Source organism: Camelus ferus, chromosome 11 (assembly GCF_009834535.1).
Source record: "Camelus ferus isolate YT-003-E chromosome 11, BCGSAC_Cfer_1.0, whole genome shotgun sequence".
In the NCBI taxonomy this organism is placed as follows: domain Eukaryota; kingdom Metazoa; phylum Chordata; class Mammalia; order Artiodactyla; family Camelidae; genus Camelus; species Camelus ferus.
The window spans coordinates 29,638,498-29,650,646 of record NC_045706.1 but is presented as its reverse complement, the minus strand read 5'-3'; the positions used below and the strand labels follow the sequence as shown (position 1 = coordinate 29,650,646).

The window sequence follows — 12,149 nt, the reverse complement described above, 5'->3', positions numbered from 1 at the left end:
CAGAAATTTATCAAGTGAATAAAGAGACATGATTAAGTCCAAGAAAATACCGAAACAAACATAATCATAGTCCTCTTATCAGGGAGCCCTGTTTATGCAATCAGAACAATGTTAAAATGAATATCCTAACAGCCAACGATTGTGGCCTAAGTATGTTTGGGATAATAGAGTAAAAGGAATTGTGTGTGTCTATGTGTATTTTGTATGAGGTGGGGATGGACATGCAAATTCTTATCACACATGGGAGGATGTTGTCTAAAAATAGATAAGTTGAAAATAGAAGTGGTGAGTCATCATTTAGAAATAGAACATACATTTCAGAAGGAACTGCTAGCATATTCAGGGTGGTGGCATGTGGGAAGCTGGAGGATGAGGAGACTACCACTGTACATTGCACACACACAATATACAAATACACTAAAATACATGCTTTATAATTTAACTTTTCTACTCCTATAGTATTTTGTAGAAATTAATATCAGATTTGTTTTTCTTTCAGCAAGGACAATAATGTCTTGACTATATGTTCTGTTTATACTTGGAAACATTTCATCATTTGTTTTATCATGTAGGTTAACATAGAGGTATGTATAGATGTATCTTGAGTCTAGCTTGTAGGAGGCTTATATGTATTTACATTATGGCAATGATCCTCTCTATGTCTAGGTGCAACCTGGTCACATAAGTGATGTATACAGTGATGCTGGGACACCTTCATAATGCCTCATGTATCCCTGAATTGGTATGCAAATGTGGGAGGCACATTTCTCTTTTTCCATCAGTCTTACTTGCCTCTTACCAGCTAAGGTCCAGGAAGAGATTGACCATGTGATTGGCAGACACCGGAGCCCCTGCATTCAGGACAGGAGCCGCATGCCCTACACTGATGCTGTGGTGCACGAGATCCAGAGATACATCGACCTCATCCCCACCAACGTGCCCCATGCGGTGACCCACGACATTAAATTCAGAAACTACGTCATCCCGAAGGTAAGACTGGTTTCTCTTCTCCTGACCTAACGGGTCTTGAAATTCCCCTTTTCACAGTAAGGGTGCAATCCTCTAGGAATACAACATAAGAGAAGCCCCAAAATTATATGTGTGGCAGCTTGATGGATTGTGTGCTATTTCCAGTTAGGTCTATAAAGTTTTATAACAGATTTTGACAGCTGGTAGTGTAAGTCTTCCAAATTTGTTCTACATCTTTTATCTTTCTTCTCTGATCTTAGCTGTTTACCTTTTCAAACAAATGTTAGTATCAGTTTCTCCATTTACTGAAATGCTCTGTTGGAATTTTTTCAGGGTGATATCAGATCTATTTAGAAAGACACAGCATCATGATTTGTTTAATCTTTGAATTAATTAATATGCTACATACTTCCAATATGGGGGAGCTTCTATAATTTTCTCAGGTTTTTTTCAATGCATTGACTTACAACTCTTTTTTTATTTTCTAGGTGCTTAATATTGTTGTTTTTATAAATATTTTAATGTCTTTTCCATTTCTTTTTCTGGAATATGGAAATATAATCAATTTTATCATTTTGATGATTTTATCTGTAGGAAACTTGCTACATTTAAAATCATTGCTAGTAATTTGTCTCCAGATTAATTACAATTTCTACATATATTGTCCTGGTATCTGGGTTAATATCTATGTATCATTTTTGTTTCATTTCTGATTTACGGGAGAGGGTGCTAGCTTAGCATCTCCCTACTTAGCATGTTTTATGTACATTTTGGTAAATTTTTAAAGTCATGTTAAGAAAGCTTACCTTCTTCCTTTATTTTCTGTGATTTTTTTTGGTCATGATTGATACACAATTTCTTTCCTATTGCTTTCTGCACCTATTTGTACGGTTGTATATATCAGTCTAAATTTTCCCACTAAATATAAATAAATACACACACACACAAAGCTGGCTTTGATCTGCTGCATTTTGTTCAGGACTTCTCTGTTTAGTCATTGGAGATTTTTAGCCTATGATATTTGTTCCTCAAAATTTTCTCGTCAGATGTCTGATATCAAGATAATGTTGGCCATACAATATGAGGTGAGAAATGTTCCCTATGTGGGTGTATTTTAATTGCCTTTCTGTCTTCTACTTGTGGCCACTTAGTTGTGTCTTTGAAATGCATGATGACTTTTGGTTAAATATTAATTATTATATATATATATGAAAAAAATGCAGAGTTTTCAGAGATGCTTATCTTCTTCCGGAGAGTTCATCCCTCTCCTACTAGGCAGTCAGAATGATGTAAACATCTCCTGTTTTGAGTAAAATTTGGACACTGACACAGACTAAAATTAACTTGAAGTGTCAGCTGACCACTCTGAGGTTCCCCCAACTACGGAATATTAAGACAAATTTCTGGTTTAGCAGAGTTCTAATGCTTTCTAATACACAATTTCTGTATATACTCAGGGTTTCTAGTGGGTATGCTACAAGCTACTCTCATCCACTTGAAGCCAAGACATATTACTATTAATATTAGAAATAGTATAATAACATTTGTATTTTGTTGGAGAAAGAAATGAGATTGGTAAGGCTGCAAGTACTAATGCCAATCTTTGGAGAAGACAGAATTGATGAATTAGTAAGAGATTATGGGACGTGTCTCAAGGATCCCAGATTTGCTACAAGGGTTATGACTCCAAGTCCACTCTTTTTTCACCAAAGGACACAGTGAGGAGCAGAGTTTTCTTTTTTAATATTGGGGTCTAAGGTAATAATTAATCAAACGTCTTTCTAGTTCTATTTCTAAGTAAATGGAAAACAACCCACTAGGAGTCAGAATAGGATTGCCCATCTCTCACATCCAGTGTATCAGGAATGACCATCGTATCGTCATACATATTCCCAATGTGTATATTGCAAATGAGCACTCCCTTCTGCACGGACATCCCAGTACACAAATAGGAACACTGGGTGGCTGACTCTACCTTTTTACCGATAAGTGATTTCTTCTACCCAAGCTGCAGTCATTGAGCAAGGCAGAGATAATGGTCTAAGCAGGAGCTGGTAAACTTTATCTATAATGAACAAGAGTGTAAATACTTCAGACTTTGAGGCCTTGGAGTGTTTGATGCCAGTGTTCACTTCTGCGACTGGAGCATGGAAGCTGCCACAGGACACAGTGAAACAAATGAGAATGGCTATATCCCAGTTTTTATGGAAACTGAAATTTAGATCTCAGTTAATTTTCATGTGTCACAAAAGGTTATTCTCATTGATTTTTTTCAGTTTAAAATGCTTAGCTCACGATCTGTCCAAAAACAGAAGGTAGAGTGTACTTGCACAGTGGTTGTTATTTGTCAGTATCTAAGACTGCCTAATAGAACACTTACAATACTACAGGCTGATTTTTCTACAGGTTTTTTCCCCCTACTTAAAGAATATTTTTCAGCACAAGGTCACAAAGAATTACCATTATCTCTTCCTAAAACTTGATAGTCCTAGCAATTACATTCAGATCACTGATCCATTCAGGTAAATTTTTACTTTCATTGCTGAGTAATGGTTATGCTTCCTTAATTTATTATAAATACCCATTTGTTAAGCAACGTTTGATGACAGCATATTGGCTTTGTAACTTTTTTTGCATCTTAAAGGTAGATTTTCAAAAAAATACGTATTGAAATATATAAGCATGAATAACTTAAAAAATAAGGTTTTAGATCTCTTATATGATAAACTTAAGGAATGCAATTTTCTACAAAGTTTGCACTAAAAATCTTTTAAAAGTAAACATTAAAGACGTGCAGATATATGTAAAATATGAACTTGTATATGTATCTACTATTATATCCATTTATCTGTTCATTTATATGTCAAAACCTCAATCCTTCAATATGTATATCTAAGTAACAACAATTTGTGTATATAGGTCAATATCATTTACACTCAGGAGTTATCATTGATACATTAATATTATCTAACGTACATCCTATATTTAAAATTTCCCATGGGAGGGAGGGGTATAAAGCAAAGCTCAGTGGTAGAGCACATGCTTAGCATGCACGAGATCCTGGGTTCAATCTCCAATTTCACAATTTTCCTGGAATATCCTTTACAGCTTTTTCTTACTTTTCAATTCAGTATCCAGCCAAGGAACAAGCAAGAAATTTGGCTACCCTTACCCTTTAGCCTCCTGTTATCAGCTGTCTTTGCCCTCTTTGTTCCTTTCCGTATATTTCACTTTGAGATGTGTCCAGGCTAGTGGTCACATAAAATATCACTCAGGCTGGTTTTACGTGACTGGTCTCTAGAAATTAGGTATCAGTTATGATTTTGCAGGAGAAGCACATATATGCTTTGTATATCGCTCTGAATTCATTGCAGAAGTGAAGTCACATAATGTCACTTACATCATTACTGCTTATACACTGTTGTTCACATAATGAAACAGTATCTGCAACATTTCTCCATGAACAAAATTCTGCGGTTTTTTACATTTACTTCATAAAAATCTAGGGCATAGTACTAAGACTTTGTAAATACCAGATTTATCACTCACCCAACAATTTTAGCATTAACAGATAAGTTGCCAAAAATCAATGATCCTAAACAGAATTGTTGTAAAATGATTTTTCTAACTTTATCATCCTTTACATGTTTCTAAACTAGGATTAATCTGTAATGACCCTACCACATATTTTAAAATTAATACAGTCTGCAGAGCAATGATAAATACTAGCAGTACTTACTTGTATTATCACAGACGCTATTATTAAATCATATGTCATTTTTAAAAGCCGTGTTAAACAGAAAACTCCAAAAATTTCAACCACTAACAGAGTCTTCCATTTTTAACCATAATCCACATTTGATATGAATGAAAACTGAAGTGATAAAGTAAAGCACCGGGTGGGGACATATCCCAGTGTCAAATGTTGTGATAAGCAGATGGATTCAGAAGGTCTGGCAACCTAGGACCCATGTACTCAGTACTTCAAATGCTACTGAAGTCCAAGTTCACAGTATCACTACCACTAATCTTAAACTTGTTTATTACTTGTTCTGTCTGACTCAAAATGCTAATGTCCTTCTTTTGACCGAGGATTCCTCATCTACATAGATCAGAGATTAGAACAAATAATTTATAACATTTCCTCCACCTTCACAACTCCTTTGTAATAGAGTTTATCTTCATGTGTTCTTTCCAGGGCACGACTATATTAACGTCGCTGACTTCTGTGCTGCACGATGACAAACAATTCCCCAACCCAGAGGTGTTTGACCCTGGCCACTTCCTGGATGAGAGTGGCAACTTTAAGAAGACCGAGTACTTCATGGCTTTCTCAGCAGGTAATAAAACAAATATTTCCTTTCATTACTTCAGAGGACAAGATACCTTTTGGGGGTCACTTGGACCTTACATAAATTCCCACTTGGGTGCTGGCAGAATTGCTCTTTTTCCGTGATTATGAACAGCAATCACCGTGCCAAGGCACTAGCCCTCCTCACGATACACCCTTATTACTGCACTAGATCCCCAGAGCTTTGGAGAGCTGACCCAGTTCTTGGAAATTCAGAGAGAAAATCTGAGCTAGGTACTGAAAATATAAGAGAAATGCATCTTAACCAAAAGGAACCCCATGTTATAAAACATGAAATTTCACGCTATGTTTAAGATCTATGAAGAGTAGGTATAGCTGGAGCAGGGAACACAGGCTGTAAGGAACAGAAAGAAAGATGATGGCAACACCAAACTGCCAACAGAAAATACAACTACACTGTGTGTTTCTAGAAAAAAACGAGATTGGTGAGAACATAAAATGTCTAATTGCATGAGACTACTTAATGAAGGACTTGGCACAGTGCCAAAACTCAATAAAAATCTATTTAAAGGAGGACACCTGTTAAGACACAAAGTTCTATGGATAGCATGTGTGTCTACCCTAGGTCCATCCGTCTATCCAGCTGTCCTGCATTCCATCCATCCATTCAACCATTCATTAAATAGTTACTGCACAGTGTCTTTCTGACAGCCTGAAACATATTTTTTAAGGACTGTGTACTCTTTGTACTTGTTGATTTCAGGAAAACGGATTTGTGCAGGAGAGGGCCTGGCCCGCATGGAGCTGTTTTTGTTCCTGACCACAATTTTACAAAAGTTTACCTTGAAATCTGTGGTTGACCCAAAGGACATTGACACCACCCCAATTGTCAATGGGTTTGCCTCCGTGCCACCTCCTTACCAGCTCTGCTTCATTCCTGTGTGAGGAAGCGACGATCATCAGGCTTGTCCTGTGATACTGTCTGCAACTCCCTCATCTGGGGAATCGTTCATCTCCTTTCCTCTTCCCCATCTGCCTGGGAATGCCTTCTCTGACCTCCCCTCTCATCATTGAGCAGTTTCACTACAGCATTGTGTCTGCTATTCTTCACGCTTTGTAACCTTGCTTTCAGTCGTCACACAGCTAATACATTTCTAATATTGACTAGTACTGTGTAATCTATACAAAATAGAACAAGACGATTGGTGTATGCCAATGCAGAGCCACCTCTTGTGCATGCGCAAAATAAAAAGCGTAACTTCATGAGCCAGGACTCAAGAATTTCCTTCCATTGTGTATAATACAGGTAAGAAATGAAAGAAAATAATCCATAGAAATCATGCTGGTCCTCATAATGATAAGCACAGAGAATGACAAAGGGAATGCGAGAAAAAGCTCTCTTGGCTTCATGTCACCTAGAGTTAATTTAGGTTGGATTTGAAAGTGAAAGGTGTGTCCAGAAGCAGTTTCACCCTGTAGGGAAATACTGAGATCAGTGATAGTGAGGAATGAAATTCAAAGTTGGTCACAAAAAAATAACAAAAAAGTCAGAACAGAAATTGTAAACAGGAAATCAAGAAAATCTCAATGAAACCAAAGCAGGTTCTTTGAAACTCAGTATAACTAATAAACCCATAGCCAGGCTATGTCCCTTAATGATAGAAGACACATATTACACCAGCTGTAATGAAAGGATGGGCCATCTCTTTGATGCCATGGACATTAAAAGGATAAAAAAGGAATATTGTGAACAATCCTATGCCCACCAATTTGATATATTAGATGAAATAGGTCAATTCATTAAATACACACTCTGTCAGAACTCACCCAACAAGGGGTAACATCAGTACATGGCATAATAGAAAGCTCTGAACTCTCCTTCTCTCAGTGGACACACTGATTCACAACAACACACAAATCAATTCCCTTTGTAAAAATCAAGAAACTAGCTGAAAGACTTCTGTACCCTGCATGAGTGTGAATCAAACCACAAGAAAGCCAGAAAAGAAAAGCAGGGACACACTCTTACCATGACTTCCCACCTGAGCCAAGTGCCATATAACTGGGGAGGAACCCCCAAGCTCCAAGCTTCTCCATGAGGACCAAAGGAGTTGGCCTGCACATCTGGTATGCCAACCGTTCACAATTTACTGGGGAGTGGCAAAGTGAACTGATCTCTGTGTTGCTTGTCTTGGAGCACTGACAGGACTCTGTACACACTGGACACTTGGGGATGGCTAGAAGAAACACAGACTAGACTAGCATCAGGTTTGTGAGACTCTCAGACTCTTTGGTTGAGCTGATTAATGAGGTAATTCTCTTGCAGAGACCAGTCAGAGAAGACTGGGAGGAGTGGCTGTTCTGTCTAACATGCATAGAGCAACTATGAGTGTCAAGGAGGATGAAGAAACAGGCGACACATGTTTTCCCTAAAAGATAATTCAAAATAACAGTCGTAACAATCATTGCTGGGGTCACTAGAACAATAAGGAACTGAAGTAGGAATTCCAACAATAAGACAGACAATTCAAAGTTACCAAACGTAAATTACAGAGCTGAACAATGCAAAAATTTCACCAAAAAAGTCATTAGAGGATACAACAGACTAGATCAAGGAAAAGGACCAGCCAACTTGAAGATAGGTCATCAGAAAATATTCACTTGGGAGCAAAAACAAAGAAAAAAGAAAAGAAAGCTTAAGTGACTCACAGAGCATTATCAAGTGGACCAATATATTCAGTATAGGAATCCTAGAAGAGAAGAGAGAACTGGAAAGTAACAATAAGCAAAGTAACAATAACAGAAAATTTCCCAAATCTGGGGAAGGGAGTGGACATGGAAATGCAAGAAGCATAAAGACCCTCAAGCGGGAAAAAATAAAAGAAATCCACACTGAGACACAATAATCTCAGTTGTCAAAAGTCAGTGACAATGAAAGAATTTTAAAAGAAGTAAGAGAAAGCACCTTCTCACGTACAGGGAACCCCCCATAAGAGTATCAGCAGATGTTTAAGTAGACATCTTGCAGGAGAGAAGGGAGTGAGAAAATATACTCAAAAGTTCTGAAAGAAAAAACCTCCAATCGCAAATCTTTTCCCATCAAAACTATCCTTTAAAAATGAAGAAGAGATAAAACCCCCCGAAACAAACAAAATTGAGAATACTTATCACCACTCCGACTGCCTTACAAGAAATGCCAAAGGGACTTCTTCAACTTGAAATGAAAGCACCACAAACAGCAACATGATAGGATAAGAAGGAATAAAACATTTTTTGTAAAGGTAAATATAGAGAAAAATACAGAACACTATATTGCTGAAATGATGGTAGGAAAATGACTTTATATAGTGAGTTTAATGACTATTAGAAAAGTTAAAAGACAAAATATTAAGAATAACTATAAGTAAAAACATGTTAATAGAAACACAATGTAAATATACATTAAATTCTGACATTAATAACAAAAAATGTGGGAATGATTAAAAGGGTAGAATTTGTATGTGATTGAAGTTAAGTTGTTATCAGCTAAAATAGACTAAGCTCTTTTGTGTAAGCTCTCTTGCCTTATGGTATTCAAAAGCAAAGATAAAAGAAGTCAAAGTATAGCAATACAAAAAAAGAATAAAAACTGAAGTAAGATTATAATACAAGAAGGCAGGGATAAAGAACTACAAGGCAAACAAAAAATAGTTAACAAAATGAAAATAGTCATTCTTTATCAATGATTACTTTGAACATAAATAGATTAAATTCCCTAATCAAAGACATAGACTGCCTGAATGGATTAAAAAAAAAAATAAGATCTGACTATGTGCTGTCTACAAGAGACTCACTTCAGATTTAAGGACACACATAGATTGAAAGTAAATGGGTAGGTAAAGGTATTCCATGGAAATGGTACCCAAAAGACAGCAAGGATAACTACCCTCACATCAGACAATACAGACTTTAAGTCAGAAAGTATTACAAAAGACAGAAAAAGGATACTATCTAGTGATAAAAGGATCAATCCACCACGAATATAGAACAGTTATAAATATACATGTACCCAATGCCAGAGCACCTTAATATACTAAATAAACACTGACAGAACTGAAGAGAGAAATGCAACAGTAATATAATAATAAAAGAACTGCAATAATAGTAGGAGACTTCAGTATCTCATTCTAATAAGGAATAGGTCAACCAGAAAGAAAATCCACAAAGAAATAGTGCATTTGAACAACACTGTAGATCAAACAGACATAGCAGACATGTATATAACTCAGCTCCTAGAGAGAACTACAGACGTAATAAGCAGACATATATAAAACATTCCACTCAACAGCAGCAGAATGTACATTCCTCTAAGGCACACACGGAACATTATGTGGGATAGATGATGTGTCACATCACAATATAAGTCTCTACTAATTTGGGAAGAGTGAAATCATACCAAAATATCTTTTCTGACTACAGTGGAATGAAACTTGAAATTAATGGCAGAAGAAAAGCTGGAAGTTCATAAATATGTGGAAGTTAATATATTTTTGAACAACCAATGGGTCAAAGAGGAAATCAAAGGGAAATTAGAAAACACACTGAGAGAAAGAAAATGAAAAGACATCAGACCATAAGTTATGGGATGCAGCAAAAGCATTACTAAGAGGCAATCTTTAGCTAGACTAAGAAATAAAGAAGAATCAGATCAACAAAATCACACAAAAACGATAAACTATACAATTATTGAGACAGAATAAAAAGAACCATAAAAAACTACTATGACCAATTATACACCCTCCAATATACAGAATGGATGGATACCCTGGAAGAAGTGAATTAATTCCTAAAAACATAAAACCCACCAAGACAAGACTGAATCATGGAGAAGCAGAAGGTCAGAACAGAACTTCAATGAATAAAGGGATTGAATCAGTAATCAAAAACCTCCCAACAAAGAAACCCCAGGACCACATAGCTTCATTGGTGAATTCTACCAAACATTTAAAGAAGGATCAGTGGTAATCCTTTCAAACCCCTTCCAAAATTGGGAGATGACAGAACACTTCCAAATTCATTATTTGAGGCTAGCAATTCCATGAAGCCAAAGTCAAAGACATCACAAGAAAAAAAAATGACATGTCAATATTCCTTATGATGACAGATGCAAAAATCCTCAATAAAATACTGTAAGAACTAATTCAACAGCACGTTAAAGGTATCATACATCATGACGAAGTGGGATTTTTTTCTCTGCAATGCAGGGATGATTCAACTTAAAAAAATCAAACGTGACACACTACATCGACACAATAAAGGATAAAAATCACATGACCATCTCAAGAGAAAGCATGTGACAAAATTCAACAGACTTTCAATATGAAAACACTCAACAAACTAGGTATACAAGGAATTTACCTCAATATAATGAAGGCCATATGAAAACCGATAACAAGACTGGTGAAAAACAGAGAGCTCTTTCTTTAAGATCAGAAGCAAACAAGGATACCCACTCTCACCACTGATGACAAAACATAGTACCAGAAGTCCCAGCTAGAGAAATTAGGCAAGAAAAAGGAAAAGGCATTCAAATCAGCAGGGAGGATTAAAACGATTTCCATTCACAGGTGACATGATCTTACATGAAGAAAATCCTAAGATTGACACGCACACACACACACACACACAAATCTCTCTTGAGACCAATAAATGAATTCAATAACTTTGCAGGACACAAGTCAACATACAAAAATCAGTTGCAATTGTATCCACTAAGAATAAATGATGTGTAAAGTATATTACAAACACTAAGCTATTTATACTAGAATGAAAAAATATTAAAAACTTAGGAATAACTTAACTAAAGAAATGAAAGACTTGTATACTGAACAAGACAAAACATGGCTGAAAGAAATTTTAAAAGAAACAAAGAAATGGAAATGATATCCCATGTTCATAGACTGGAATAATTAATACTGTTACAATATCCATACTACCCAAAGCCATTTACATTTTCAATACAATAGCTATCAAAATACTCATGAAGTTTTACAGAAATAGAAATGAACAATGTTCAAATTCACATGAAACCATAAGGCTCTAAACAACCAACTGAATTTTGAAAAAGAGGAGAAAAGCTGGAGGTACAACACTCCCTCATTTCAAAATACACTACAAAGCTATAGTAATTAAAACAGTATTAATCTGACAGAAAGACAGACACATACAGCATGGAACAGTATACAGAGCCCAGAAATAAACTCAAGCTTATACCTGACTTTCAACAACTTTGCCAACACAAGACTACACAACAGGGAAAGAACAGTTTATTGAACAAATAATGCTAGGAAACTACATTTCCAGGGGCAAAAGAATGAAACTGGACACCTATCTTACATCAACTACTGGATATGTGCACACACATACACACATCTAAACACAAACTTATATCCTTCACAAATGTTAATTCAAAAAAATCACAGGTCTAAAGTTAAAATGGAAAACGGTAAAACTTATAGAAGATAACATAGGAGAAATTACTAGACAACTTGGGTTTGGCAACGATTTTTCTGTACATCATCAAAAGTACAACCAGTGGAAAAAAAAAGAAAAACTAATGATAATTAGGATTTCATTAAAATTAACAAGTTCTGCTCTGTGAAAGACATTGTCAAGGGAATGAGAAGAGAAGCCAGTGACTGGGAAAAAATATTTGCAAAGGACATATCTGAAAAAGGACTGTTATCCAAAATATACAAAGAACTCTTAAAACTCAAAAGTCAAAAATATATCCAAAATATACAAAGAACTCTTAAAACTCAACAGTCAAAAATACAAGAACACAGTTTAAAACTGGACAAAAGATCTGAACAGACACCTCACCAAAGAA

At 35.9% G+C, this 12,149-nt stretch overlaps 2 protein-coding genes across 2 annotated transcripts in view; one reads left to right on the top strand and one right to left on the bottom strand.

Annotated features, from left to right (window-relative positions):
* LOC102521185 (cytochrome P450 2C19) overlaps positions 1–6,547 on the top strand; it is a 32,085-nt gene extending 25,538 nt beyond the window's left edge. Inside the window, exons 7-9 of the mRNA XM_006174384.3 lie at positions 803–990; positions 5,168–5,309; positions 6,045–6,547. Of these exons, the coding sequence (XP_006174446.2) occupies positions 803–990; positions 5,168–5,309; positions 6,045–6,226 (512 nt within the window). The 3' untranslated portion in view covers positions 6,227–6,547. The remainder of the gene's footprint in view (positions 1–802; positions 991–5,167; positions 5,310–6,044) is intronic.
* The window catches only part of LOC116667108 (splicing factor 3B subunit 4-like), a 71,366-nt gene that overhangs the window by 45,042 nt on the left and 14,175 nt on the right, over positions 1–12,149 (bottom strand). The window lies entirely within an intron of this gene.